The sequence below is a fragment of the Hemicordylus capensis genome, chromosome 1 (genome assembly GCF_027244095.1).
Source record: "Hemicordylus capensis ecotype Gifberg chromosome 1, rHemCap1.1.pri, whole genome shotgun sequence".
Lineage (NCBI taxonomy): Eukaryota > Metazoa > Chordata > Lepidosauria > Squamata > Cordylidae > Hemicordylus > Hemicordylus capensis.
This window is the reverse complement of record NC_069657.1, coordinates 387,554,970-387,569,151: the sequence shown is the minus strand read 5'-3', so window position 1 is coordinate 387,569,151 and position 14,182 is coordinate 387,554,970. Positions and strand designations below refer to the sequence as shown.

General features: G+C 42.1%; 1 protein-coding gene across 1 annotated transcript; it reads left to right on the top strand.

Annotated features, from left to right (window-relative positions):
* Positions 1 to 643: 643 nt before the first annotated feature.
* Positions 644 to 13,851, top strand: HNRNPU (heterogeneous nuclear ribonucleoprotein U). The gene is made up of 14 exons (XM_053301993.1): positions 644 to 1,508; positions 2,227 to 2,335; positions 2,427 to 2,500; positions 5,970 to 6,109; positions 6,380 to 6,479; positions 7,599 to 7,711; positions 7,970 to 8,233; positions 8,557 to 8,676; positions 9,819 to 9,947; positions 10,261 to 10,429; positions 10,884 to 11,129; positions 11,716 to 11,921; positions 12,699 to 12,773; positions 13,033 to 13,851. Exons 1-14 carry the CDS (start codon positions 815 to 817, stop codon positions 13,084 to 13,086), a joined length of 2,493 nt encoding a protein of 830 aa, XP_053157968.1. The 5' UTR covers positions 644 to 814; the 3' UTR covers positions 13,087 to 13,851.
* The last annotated feature ends 331 nt before the right edge of the window (positions 13,852 to 14,182 follow it).

Genomic DNA, 14,182 nt, shown 5'->3' with positions numbered 1-14,182 from the left:
CCCATAGGTGAGGCTTTAATGGATTTTATTTGGCGCAGCACACTTCTTTTTTTATTTTTACATTTTATATCCCGCTCTTCCTCCAAGGAGCCCAGAGCAGTGTACTACATACTTAGGTTTTTCCTCACAACAACCCTGTGAAGTAGGTTAGGCTGAGAGAGAAGTGACTGGCCCAGACCCACCCAGCAAGTATCATGGCTGAATGGGGATTTGAACTCGGGTCTCCCTGGTCCTAGTCCAGCACTCTAGCCACCACACCATGATGTTGTTCAGTGTTCAATATGTAGACTTGACTTAATTAGAAATGCCCCATTGATTTTAGTGGGTTTTATTTCTAAGTAGGCGTGAAAGATTGCAGTCTTGCAGAATATTAGACATATCTAAATCTGTATATGATTCCAGCCTTGTAGCTCGGTCTTTTGCAGGTTTTCTCAGCAGTCCCACCGAATTCAACAAGACGTAATCACACGTAAGATACATAGGACTGCTGCCTGAATATTACCAGAACTGGATAGAAATATCCATAATGTACTCCTTAGCCATTTCGTGGCTTTCTGCTTTAGGTGGTTACGGTAATGCTGCGCGAGAGTCAGTAGTTACGGTAGCGGGGGAGGGGCGAGATATATGAGGCGCGCGGCGGGGCGTGGGCAACCATAGCGTTGCGTGCTCGAGCCCGCGAGGCGCGCTCACCGTCCCTGCCTCGCGAGCCTCGGTGAAAGGATTTGGCGCCAGGCGGGTCCCCTTTTGCAGCTGCCGCAGCCGCGCGAACCAGCCACCTCCGCCCAGACCGTATCGAGTCTCTGCAGCCGCCGCTATGAGCAGCTCGCCGGTGAACGTGAAGAAGTTGAAGGTGTCGGAGCTGAAAGAAGAGCTGAAGAAGCGGCGCCTTTCCGACAAGGGCCTCAAGGCCGAGCTCATGGAGCGGCTCCAGGCCGCGCTCGACCAGGAGGAAGCCGGAGGGGGAGGCCTGGCCAGCGCCGAGCCCGGCAACGGCAACATGGAGGAGATGGGGGAGGCCGCTCCGGGCGGCGGGGGCTCCCAAGAGAAGCTGCTCATGGCGGGCGGGGGAGGCTCCGGCCAGGCCGCAGCCTGTGATGATGACGAGGAGGCCGAGTTCGGCGCCAGCCACGGGGAAGAAGAGGAAGAGGAAGGCATGGAGCTGGGCGAGGAGAACGGCGAAGGGGTGGCCGCCGGGGAGGAGGAGGCGGCCGAAGATCTGGAGGACGACGAGAACGGCGATGATCAGGGCTTCCAGGAGGGGGAGGACGAGGAGGAAGATGCCGCCGCCTCCGCCACCACTACCACCGGGAACGCCAACGGCCACGGCGCCCAGCAGCAGCAGCAGCAGCAACCCGGCCCCGCAGCTAAGGAGGCTCCGGGAAAAGCCGCCGCGGCTGCCCCTTCGGAAGCCCCGGCTGCGACTCCCGCGCCCTCGGCCCAGGCCGGCGCGAAGCAGCTGTCGCCCGCCCAGCAGCAACAAAAAGCTGGAGGGCCTGCTCGCCCTGGGGGTGAGTAGTGCGTGGGACCCGGATGGGCGGCGGTGGCGGCGGCAGTTGGTAGCTCACTGGCGGGGTCAGGCCGCGCCGCCATCTTTTTTCCTCCTCTGGTGGCTCTCCTGGGTGGAGGTGGCGTAGCGAGGGGCTGCTTTGGGGACTTCCAGGCCCAGCGCGCCGCGTGTCTCGCAAAGCGCGGGAGGCGGGGGCGCTTGCGCCATTTCGCGAGCGTGGTGAGGAAGGGGCGCGTGAGCGGGGGAGGGGCTGCTCGCAGGAGCCGCTGGGGCGCGCTGTGGAACGTGCGAAAGAACGTTTGCGCTGCTCTGCGTCACATCCGCCCGTGGGGCTCTGGGCTTGAGTTCAAATACCGAGTACAATGGAGGCGGAGCAGGAGGAGGCCGCCGCGGAAGGATCTGGTGTGGCGAAGGACTGTGGGAGTTGGAGGGCAGATCGGCGCGCCTTTGAGCCGCCCTCCGTCGCTATGAGTGTCAGTGCAGGCTTTAGCGGAGATCTCGTCGCTTCGCCTCGTGGTATTAAAACCGAAAGCTGCCGACCGCGTGAGCGCAGCGTTTAATGGGGCCGAGCTTCTATTGTGGGTCGAATCCCGAGGCGAGGAAGGATGTGGGGGGGAGCATGGTTGCCGATGTGCCGATAATATTGTTCTTGTTTATAGAGCGTATGTGTATTTTTCGACGTTGTTTCTAATATATTTTTCTCTCTCAAAAATACTAAGAATCTAAAACTGAACAAAAACCTGGTGAGAAGAAAAGGGGAGTTAAGAGGCAACGTGAAGACCATGGACGAGGGTACTTTGAGTACATTGAAGAAAACAAATATAGCAGGTAGAATTATTACTGTGTTGCAATTGTAATGTAATTAAATTAGAGATTCTGGAACATTTGAATTTTTATTTTTAAAAAATTTGTCTGGCAGGGCCAAATCTCCTCAACCACCTGTGGAAGAGGAGGATGAACACTTTGACGACACAGTGGTTTGTCTTGATACTTGTAAGTATAAAATGTACCCATTTCTGTTAGAAACATGCTGTAAGACAAGATGTTTTTGAGAAGCCGCTAAAGTATACTGCCATATCAGAGGTACAATTTTTCCTCAGTCTGCAAATTTAAGTTTCAATATGTATTGCCTTTTGTTTTCTAAATCACAATAAAGTGGAAGAGTGTTTGTGTTATGTGAAAATGAAGCTCATAAAAGTGAGAAACTGACTAGCTTAATCTTCTGGGTATAGGCCCATTCAGGAGTTTCAAGTTAATCTATATTGTTAGCCTCTTGCACCTTTAGAAGACAAGGAAGTCTAGTGGTAGGGAGTTCTGTGGGAACATAAGAACTCTGGGTTCAGTAAACCATTGGAAAGGATATGACTTGACTTGTTTTGATTCTTCATAAACAAGGCTTTAAAGTGCACTACTAATATTCATTCAGTCATTCGATTTCTATACCGCCCTTCCAAAAATGGCTCAATAGATATTATAAACACAGTAGATGATGCAATAATGCACACTTTATGTACATGACACTGAAACCACACTAACTAGGAGTGCACTTAATTATTTTTGGTGAACTACTAAATGGTTAACACAATAACAATTGTATTGTGTATCGTTCCTTTGCATGGCTCTGAATGTTAAGAAAATGAAGTACTGAGAGCATCTAACATACTTCCACAAATGAATAAAATATTAAGGCCAGACATGGAACTCATCACAGCAATTGCCAAGAAATTTGACATACACAGAGAGCTGCCACTGTCCATTTCTCACCACAACTCTCTCACAAGCAAACCAAATCACAACTCAAGGAAGGCACCAGAGTTCTGTCTCTTATCAATCTGAGCTCCAGCTAAACCAGATAGTTATAGCAGCAATAAAACCACAAAATCAAACCTTCCTCCTTTCCATCCTGATGTATCCTTTTCAAAAGAGGCACAATATTTATTTATTAAATTTATGCCCCGCCCAAACTTATGTCTCTGGGCGGCTAACAATATAAGGACTCTCTGCCTCCCAGTCCCTTAGAATACAGTTTGAAGTTCACTCCTTCTAGGCTTCCTCCAGCCATTGGGGCACAATTGCCCATGACAACACTTAATTTGTATAACAAGCCAAGCAAGGAGAACACAATCCAATTAGAAGCCAATGCCAGAATACCAATCTGCAAGGGGGAAACAGGCCACCAAAATGGTGCTCGAAACAATTTTGATTGAAATGGGGTTGTGTTATTCCGTGCTCAAAATAGGCTTTTTTTTTTTAAATTTTGAGAGGGTGTTCATTTTGAGCTCAAAACACTCGAAATGGCTTGTTCAGAGTTAAGACCATTTAATGTCATAATTTTTTTGCACATCCCTAGTAATAAGCCATATTTATCTGTGTAGTTCTAAACTCTCACACCAAGCTGACTGGTGCATATGAACTCTTTAGACTGATCCAGCCAAAACTAAGCCTGAGTTTTGTGTTTGAGAGAGCTCTATGCATATTGATATCTTTTTGCTAAAAGCAGACACAACGAATGTGTGCATTTTTGGTGTATTTGTGTTGATAATAAGAATAGTAGTGAACTTTTATTGCACAGATAAGTTTGCTTTGCAGAGGTATCCAAGAAGGCTTTTCTTGAAGATCCAAGTCTTATTAATATAGCATTTATTGCACAGGTTGCTATCCAAATTTGTGGCTAGGGATGTGCAGATCACTCCTCGGTTTGGTTCCACCTTGAAACTGACTGGTTTAAGTGTTCCAAGCTCGGAACAGAATGCTCTTCAACAACAACAACAAATATTTATATACCACTCTTCAACAAAAGTTTCCAAAGCAGTTTACACAGAGAAATAATAAACAAATAAGATGGATCCCTGTCCCTAAAGGGCTCACAATCTTAAAAAAAAAACCCCACACACTCAAGATAGACATCAGCAACAGTCAAATGGAATAGAACAAGTCAGAATGTTATGACTGTTCCGAGTGCCATTTTGGAATCCAAAAACGGTGCGCTTTTGGCTGCCGCACATGCACTGAGGCTAGAAGGCCATTTTGGATTCCAAAATGGCACTTGGAACATGCAGCAGATTTTGTGTTTTTGTTCCAAGCTCAGAACAGAACGCAAAGTCTGTTTAATGCACACCCTTATTTGTGGCTGAAGTTGCTTGTATTCGAAGGTGATAGTAGTAGGGATGGGTGTTACTATGCCTATTTCTGTTCATATGTAGTGGCTTAAGGCAGATATGGACAGCAGAATGTATTATTACTCTGAAGTCAATCCCAAAGTGTTGAATACAAACTTGACTGAAAGTGAAGGAAACTCATGAAAGGGCATTTTCTGCCCCCCTTGTCTCCACTGCAGTCTCACTTGGACAAGGTGCCCCTACCCAATTTTGGTGTGTACTGCCACAGCCTCCTGTTCCTGTGCATCCCTGAGCTGTAGTAACAGCTTTTTAGGAAGTTACGATGGGGAGGGGGCTGAGATAGTGCCCTTCTGTGAGCTTCTCTCTGCTTGCAGTTCAGATTAAATTATTGAGTCCAATGGGGTTTTCTCCCATGCATTGTAGAATTACAGCCTGAAGCTGTAGATCTTTGCGCACACTTGGAAGTAAGTACTTTGGATTCTGTGGGATTTGCTTTTGAGAAAATATCAAAGAAAATAAGCTTTGTAATTTAGGTTTAAGAGACAAAAGGTGCTATTTTAAAATACCACACACTGAAGTATATAGAATGTGGATTGTGACAGTAAGTACATGAAACAGGACAGAAGTGCCAAAAAAGTTGATCTTCCCCTTAAAATACTCTCAAAATGTGTGTTGTCTGTTGTTGCTTATGACTGATGTACTTCATGTCCATAACAATTTGGTACTCTCTGCTTTTTAAACTAATTCATTAAAGTTGGCAGAGTACTTGTGTTATTTTTAGCATTGTTCTATCCAGCTTTGGTGGTTAGCTCAAAGACTTCGAATAATCTCTGAAGGTATTGTAGTGCGTGCGTGTGTGTGTTGGATGATGTTCAACCACCTTGTAGTTTTCAGAGCCGGAGTACTTGGGTTCTGTTGAAATCTGTTAGAATTGAGAAATCATCAGATTAGAGAATGTATATTGATGCACTTTCACACAAAGAAAACTAGCTTCAATATTAGTGAGGGAGCTGATTTTTATTGGTGTAGTACACCAGTAGAAGTACATACACTTGGCACGCTTGGATAATACTTTAAAACCTTTTGAATTTCCAGTGTTCATGAAGATGAGTGCTTCATCTTGTTGGTTGTAAAGATTGTAATGTAACAATGTAATGTATTTTGCTTGAATACAATTATTCAAACTTGGGCTTGCTCTTAATCCTCACACATTAACAGTACATTGGAGTTAATTCAATAGTCCAGGAAAATGTGACATAAATAGCACTGTACTAAATACTTCACAAGGTACAAATGTATGGGTTTTTATTACCTTGTTCAAACATGTTTTTTTGTTTGGGCAGATAATTGTGATCTACACTTTAAAATTTCAAGAGACCGTTTCAGTGCTTCCTCACTGACTATGGAAAGTTTTGCCTTTCTTTGGGCTGGAGGGAGAGCATCATATGGAGTTTCTAAAGGAAAAGTCTGCTTTGAGATGAAGGTAAGCCAGATTAATACTGGTAATAGTAACTCGAGTATGCAGTAGTGCTTCTGGATTGATTTTAAGATAACAGAGATCTATTGGCAGCAGTTGAAGTTGCATTATCATCTGTTTATTATCAGTTTGCAAGGATGTTCAGTGTCTACTAATCTTGCATTCAGAAGCTGAATTTTGCTTATGTGTGTAAACTGGTTCTAAAAGTTTAAGCTTTTTGTTTCATTGCTGTAGACTTAAATTGTAATTTTTTTTTAATTTTTTTTTTTAAAACAGGTAACTGAGAAGATCCCTGTCAAGCATCTGTATACAAAAGACATTGACATACATGAAGTGAGAGTTGGTTGGTCACTGAACACTAGTGGGATGTTGCTTGGTAAGGTTTTCCTACACACCATTGCTTTGTGGAACCTTGAAAACTATGGTGCCTTACCTTTTCTTTAGAAAGCAGTAGACATAGCTTTTGTTTCTGCACACCTAATAAAAAAGGTAGTGATCTAGAGTTCTTTTTGCTCGTGGTATAGTACTGTTAGTATGGTGCTGTACTTCTCTAAAGTGATATGCAGAGGTAGCACTAGTGGGGGCATGAGTCATCTCAGTCTGCAGAAGGTGCCACTGCCAAGGGTCCCTCAACCAGCTTCTCAGAGGCTTTGGGGCTGCAGTGAAGAGGAAGTTAGGTTCTTAATTAAAAGTGCCACTCTGCATGTGGTCTGCTGGAATTAACTTTAGTGAAGCTAATGTTGACTCCAGTGTCTTCTGTAAATGACTGTAGTTATGAGGTAGGCAACCCAAATCCTATGAAACCAGTCCCACAAAACTGGACTAAACGTAGCAAGCTTGAATACCTGTTGCATATGTGCGTAGATTAAACCTGCTGTGCAAAAAAAGTATGCTTTTGCCCTTGCATTTGTAACATAGCCTACTATGGAAGATGTGTGTAAAAAGCTGGGTGGGGGCACCTTGCTGTAGTGCATGGTCTCCTGTTCTTAAAAAATTGTGTGTTAGCAGTAGTACTGTCCCTCACCTTTATTGTCCTACTTGGCTGTAGTTCCACTCACTCTGCTTTTCACCCACCATATTCTCCAGATATCTGGTCTATTCAAGTAGTGTTCCCTGTAATGGGGAGTCTCAATGTTGACTAAAACTCCCATCATCCCCAGCCAAAGGCCACTGCAGCTGGGGATGATGGGCACTGTAGTCAACATCTGGGAATTCCTGTTACAGAAGATGGATTGGCCCCATCCAAGTGAGTGGGCTCTGCAGAATGAAGATGAGAGAGGGAGAATGGGATTTGCCAGTCAGCTCTATGAACTGATCCTTCTAAGTAGTCACTTGGTGAGCTCTCACGTAACGCTTCTGGCCCTTTCCTATTTCTTATTAGTAATCTAGTGTGAACAATGCAATAAGCGGGTGGTTTTACCAAAATGCCGTTCAGCACATTTAAGTGAGAAAAAATGAATTACAAATCCTCTAAAGGCAGTTGTTTGCTTATCAGGTGAGGAAGAATTTTCTTATGGATACTCTTTAAAAGGAATAAAAACATGCAATTGCGAAACTGAAGATTTTGGTGAGAAATTCGATGAAAATGATGTGATTGGATGTTTTGCTGTAAGTTTTCCTTTTTCCTTATTTGAAATATGAATATTTAGTATTTTTTTTGCTGTTGTGCTCTCTGTATGTTCTACCATAGCTAACACATGTAACTGCAACTTCTATTTCTTGCTAAACTTTTGTTTATCTTTTAAGCTTAAGTCTTGTATATGACTTGCATTTTAAAAGTTAAAACTGAATTACTGCTAACCTCCCTTCAGGATTTGCTTCTAATTTTAGAACTTGCCATTACAGCAGAAGTATTTTTTTTAACAGAATTTTGATGGTGAAGAAGTAGAACTTTCTTACTCAAAGAATGGACAGGAACTTGGAGTTGCTTTCAAAATCAGTAAGGAAGTTCTTTCTGAAAGGCCCATTTTCCCTCATGTTCTCTGCCATAACTGTGCAGTTGAATTCAACTTTGGCCAGAAGGATGAACCTTACTTCCCCATACCTGAGGGGTACACCTTCATTCAGAATGTTCCTCTGGAGGATAGAGTTAGAGGACCAAAGGGACCAGAGCACAAGAAAGACTGTGAAGTAAGTAGTGTCCTACTTGGAACTTTTATCAAAACATGCTACACTTGAATGTTCATCTTGACAAAGATTGGGTAGGATCCAAGCTAAGTTCGTCATGACTAAGCAGTATTGCAATTAATGATGTTAATGAAGACCAACTTAATCTGGATCCTGCCCACTAATTCTAATGCTGTTGCCATCTTGACACAGTATGTTCTGTAAAAGTAAGAGAAGCAGTTGTTTGCAGCTTGAGATAGTACAAGTGGCAACAGTTTGCAAGGGGTCTCTGGTACAACTCTTGTTTTGAGGTCCCACCTTAGAATAATGCCTAAATTCTCATTTAGGTGGTGATGATGATTGGTTTGCCTGGAGCTGGAAAGACTACATGGGTTACCAAACATGCAGCAGAAAACCCTGGAAAGTACAACATCCTTGGAACAAATACTATTATGGACAAAATGATGGTAAGTTGTGGTTACTGCTCAACAAGTTAAGTTTCAAAGTAACTCCTTAGGGACTTTTGCCATCTCTCTCATCTGAATGCAATGAGAGTAATAAAGGTTAGAAATATTTAGCTCTTTCAGTATGCTTGTGCTAATCATTAGTAGACCACTCCTTTAAGTTGTGGGAAAGATTAGTTGGGCTACCTGCCCCATACTAAAGCTTTGACCCCAAACTTTAACCAAAGATCCTCCTTGACTTAATTCCAGTTAAATTGCAGTACTGAGAGTACAGATAAAATTAGCCGCTAGATCATTCATTCGATTTCTATATCGCCTTTCCAAAAATGGCTCAGGATAGTTCACACAGAGAAATAACAAATGAATAAGATAAAGGGCTCACAATCTAAAAAGATCTTTTTAGAAGAAATTGTTTAAAAATTTCAATTTGATACTTACAGAATTGAAACACTGTACAGGTGAACTCAGTTACCCACAGGGGTTCTGTATTCTGCTACATCTAGATAATGGAACCACAGATAATGAGTCATTGAGTCAATTGGACTTGAATGGTTAGGTTCCTGGTGACTCGGAAAACAGCGAAAAAGTGCCCTACTGTGCTCCACAGATCTCCAGGTGTCCAGCAATGCCCCCCAAAAGTCCCAAATCTGGCACTTTTGCACACAAAAAACATGGGGTTTTTGTTTAAATAAATGAGCCACAAAATAGCTCCTCTCCTCAAAATGATGGCTTGAAATGACCTCGAAAGTCATTTCTGGCCATCCTGAACCCACGAAATTAACCCTCCAAAGCTTTTTTTTCTGGATATGCCGAGGTCGGGTGTCAATTACCCGACTGCGGATGCGCGAAACTGTGGGTGTCGGATACATGAATGGTGAGGTTCACCTGTGTGGAGGAAAAACAAGGTATCTGAATTCACATAGGAAAAATTTGGACCCGTTTAAATCTGAGCAATTGATCTGTATCAAAACTCTTCGAAAGATTTTTCATGGGGGTGGGATACGTGCATGTGTGCCAAGACCACATTTGGCCTTTTCCAGAAATTCTACATATTTTGTGGCATTTTAAAAATTGATCTAGCTGAATGGAAGCAGTAATGAACAATTGAGGATGACAGTTAAACGCTGGGTAATCCATGTTTCTAGGTTGCAGGTTTTAAGCGGCAGATGGCAGATACTGGAAAACTTAACACACTGTTGCAGAGAGCACCACAGTGTCTTGGCAAGTTTATTGAGATTGCTGCTCGTAAGAAACGGAACTTTATTCTGGATCAGGTATGGGGGCAAGAGTTCATTATTGTATTTCACAACTGCAGTTTAATTGCATTTTTAAGGGGTGTAGATTATAAACTTCAGTGGGAGATGGAATGTGTTAGAATAAAGTTGCAATTGTTATTGTATTGAAACCTGTAATATACTTGAAATTGGGAAGAATGATTACTCTAAAATCAAGGGCCTAACGTGCATAACTTCCTTTTACTTGTAAACTTCATTGCATTATACATATGGAGGTGAAATCTAAGCACACTAATTTAACTTAGCTCTAACAATGACAGCTACGTGTAGTAAGTTACTGCATTTTTTTCAGACAAATGTGTCTGCAGCTGCGCAGAGGAGAAAAATGTGCCTGTTTGCAGGCTTCCAGCGCAAAGCAGTTGTTGTTTGCCCAAAAGATGAAGACTACAAGCAAAGAACACAAAAGAAGGCAGAGGTGGAGGGAAAAGATCTTCCAGAGCATGCAGTGCTCAAAATGAAAGGCATGGAACATAATCTATACTGTGTTCTAGGATGTTGAGTATCTGTTTAAAGGAATAATGTAAAACCTAAGATTCAAAACTTCTTGCCTTAAAACAGTTAATGCCTCTTTAAAAAAAAAACTGGAAGACTTCTGTAACTTTGTAATACAACACTATATTGTGTTCCCTCTGCTGCAGCCCTTAATACTACTCAGTCATGATATGCTTCATGCAGATGCACACAGCTGTCTTGGCATAAAGTGCCCTAGAAAACGAAGCTAAACATGCATAGCAGACATGTATTCCCAATACAACTGAATAGGAAGAATGTGTGTCGAGTTTTCAAGAACCTTTCTCCTAGCATCTTGAGTGACCATTACTTGTCTTATATTCCTTTATATAGGAGGGGAACTTTTGGCTTTTTCTAATAGCTTTAGAAATAAATACTGAATATGCAGGGCTCTCTATCTTGTAGGAAATTTTACTCTGCCTGAGGTGTCAGAATGTTTTGATGAAATAATCTATGTGGAGTTGCAAAAAGAGGAAGCCCAAAAGCTCCTGGAGCAGTACAAAGAAGAAAGCAAGAAGGCCCTTCCTCCAGAAAAGAAACAGAACACTGGCTCAAAGAAAAGTAATAAAAAGAGTGGTAAAAATCAGTTTAACAGAGGCGGACAGAGAGGACGTGGTGGATTTAATATGCGTGGCAACTTCAGAGGAGGAGGTAGATCTTGTTCATTAAGCTTTGCCTTGAATGCTTTCATTTGTATCCACAAAGCTTTGGTTGCCTGCTTTCGAGGGGAGGACTGTGGAGAGAATAGAGTCATGGTGAAGGCATTTGGTATTTTAAAAGAGGAAAGTAGAAGGTGGTTGTAGAAACCTGTTCAAAACTGACTTTGCAGGAAAACAAATTACAGGAAAATGTATTGTGGCGTGTTCAGCTTCCTAAACTTAGTTTTAAAGAAGTTTAATAAAAACAACTAGCCTGTGAGGATAGGCTTGAAACTATAGGCTGAATAGTTGTTGTGTGTGTTTTTTTTTGGGGGGGGTGTGTGTGAAAAAGATTGTTCAGGTTTCCAGGGTTGAGCTTCTCTGTTTTTAAATAACTAACTTGAGTTTTAGGCTCTCAAAGCTTTACTTCCAGGGATAGATCTTTGCCCCAGCTTTGAATCCTGACCTCTTGGGTTCTGCTGTTCACCTTTTTTACTACAGCACATTCACTGTGGATCCAGACAGTAAAACGAGAACTATAGTCAAGTTAACTTTCAAGAATGCTCTGGGCCAATACTGTTGTACGTGTCTTCCCACAGTTCCTGGGAATCGTGGTGGCTATAACAGGAGAGGCGGCAATATGCCCCGAGGTGGCGGTGGTGGTGGCGGCGGCGGGGCAATAGGCTATCCGTATCCTCGTGGACCTGTCTTTCCAGCCAGGGGTGGTGGCAGCGGCGGCGGCGGTTACTCTAACAGAGGGAACTATAATAGAGGTGGAATGCCCAACAGAGGAAACTATAACCAGGTAATGTACTGCTTTGTCCAGGAAGATGGTACGCTTGTCTGAAACCTGATGCTTGAAAAATGTGTATTCTGTGAAGAAAAGTAGTCCATTTTATAGGAAGGACTGTGATTCTGTCCTTGGTTCAAAACAAGAAATCTTGAGGCACTTTGGTATTTAGTATCCAACAGTATTCCAAGAAGTATCTTGTATAAAGTAAATTATGCAGAATCAAATCTCGTCTCCTACTCAACTTAGAATATGATGTTGTACTTATAGCTTTGCGTAGTCCTTTGGCCAAAGTGCATACCTGCTTAGTTTCAGCACTAGTGAGAATCAGGGGCTCTAAAATCCTTTGTTGGTTATTATTTAAAGCAACTGTTAGGAATGGGACTAGCTGCAAAAAGTATGGTGCACAAGTGGAGGGATTAGTAGCTTAAATGGAAATCATGGTGACTGTAAATAAGTACTGGAATAGTATAATTTGTACAACATTGCTGCTTGTAAGATCTTGCTATGCAGTTTACCTGTTAACATAGAACTTGAACAAAGCATATGGAATACTTTTTAAAATCCAAACAGCCTCTTGCACTTCTTCCGGGGTGGTACTGTAAAGCCTCTTAATTGAGACACTTGCTTTAAAATTTTAATATCTTGATAGGGCTTGAACAGTGGAGAGATCCAGATCTATTACAGCAAACTTATACAATTTGGTATATAGCCAGTTGCTGTATTTTATTGCAAATAAGCTCCACTTGGCCAGTGACTCATTAAACATTTGTTGGACTTGTCTTCTTACAGAACTTCAGAGGAAGGGGAAACAATCGTGGCTACAAAAATCAATCTCAGGGCTACAACCAGTGGCAGCAGCAGGGTGTAAGTAATCTCACTTCACAGCAAAAAACTTGAAAGTCTTAAGCATGTCTGCTAAAATGGTTGGATAGTCTCTTGTACACAAGTAAATCCTCATGAGCTGCTAAATATGTTTGTAAGATCATTGTTAAAGAAGAGGTGTAGTTGTGCTGTAGGTATAGAATATGTATAAAGAATAGTGGCAGTCTTGTGGCAAAGTTTTTGAAAGGTATGTAGTATTATCATTGTTACCATGTAAAGTACTTTATTCTGTCTCTTGCAGCAATTCTGGGGTCAGAAGCCATGGAGTCAGCATTATCACCAAGGATACTATTGAATTCCCAAATAAAATGAACTGAACCATATTCTCCAAACCTTCACAAGAAGTCGACTGTTTTCTTTAGTAGGCTAACTTTTTAAACATTCCACAAGAGGAAGTGCCTGCAGGTTCCTTTTTTTAGAAGCTTTGTGGGTTTGATTTTTTTTTGTACATTTTTAATTGCAGTTTTAAAGTGAATCTTAAGAGAACCTCAGCGTTGTGCACGATAAGAGAATGTGTCAGTATTTCAGGGTTCTACATTTTATCTGTAAAATGTGACTTTTTTTTTTTTTTACCACAACAAAAGTAAAACGTTGCTTTGTATCTGGTGTCCTCTTATTAAAGTTTTTTTTTTCCCTTTCCTCTTTCCCTCCCCCTCCCCATTTCTAAGAAACAGTCGTGAGTCATCAAAACAGAAAAGTTAGCAACCAGGCTTGTTGTGGCCCCATGAATATTGATTACTATGTAAATAATGCTCATTACACTCCATCTTCCACTCCATCCTCTCTATGCAGTTTCTAGGTATGGAAGAGAAATTGGAATAGCATTTTGGCAATAAACTTGGGGGTATGGTTTCTTAATTTGGCAAAGGGTGTAGGAGGGGGCAGGCAAAGTAAACCTAAAGCTAAATAGTGAAGGTGGAGTGCATGTAAAACCTGGTTGCATTTGTCTGTGGAGGCTCAACTTGTGAAGGTACACCACCATTTTCCATTTGTTCTGCATTTTGATTCTAAAAAAGCTGGCTTTGCCCATTTCTTATTAAACAAACTTGTTGTAAATCCAGTTGTCTAATGGGATCTATATGAAGTTAGCTGTGTGTCTTGTAACCCTTACCCCACAAAATACTGTATTTAGTGTGCTTGTAGTAGTAAACTCCACCATTTTGTAAACTGTGATTCACCCATTTTATATCTAATTTTTAATCATGTTCTCAAATGGGTGTGTCCTTAGCCTGCTGATTACTACTTCTTTTAAAAAAAAAGTGGGTGGAGAAATTAACATTAGACGTTTGTTTGCAATAAAATAAAATCATTTTACTCTTGTTTTGGGATTCTCACCACATTGGTCTAAAATCCCTTTAATGACTTTGAGGCAGAACATACAAATGTAGCTA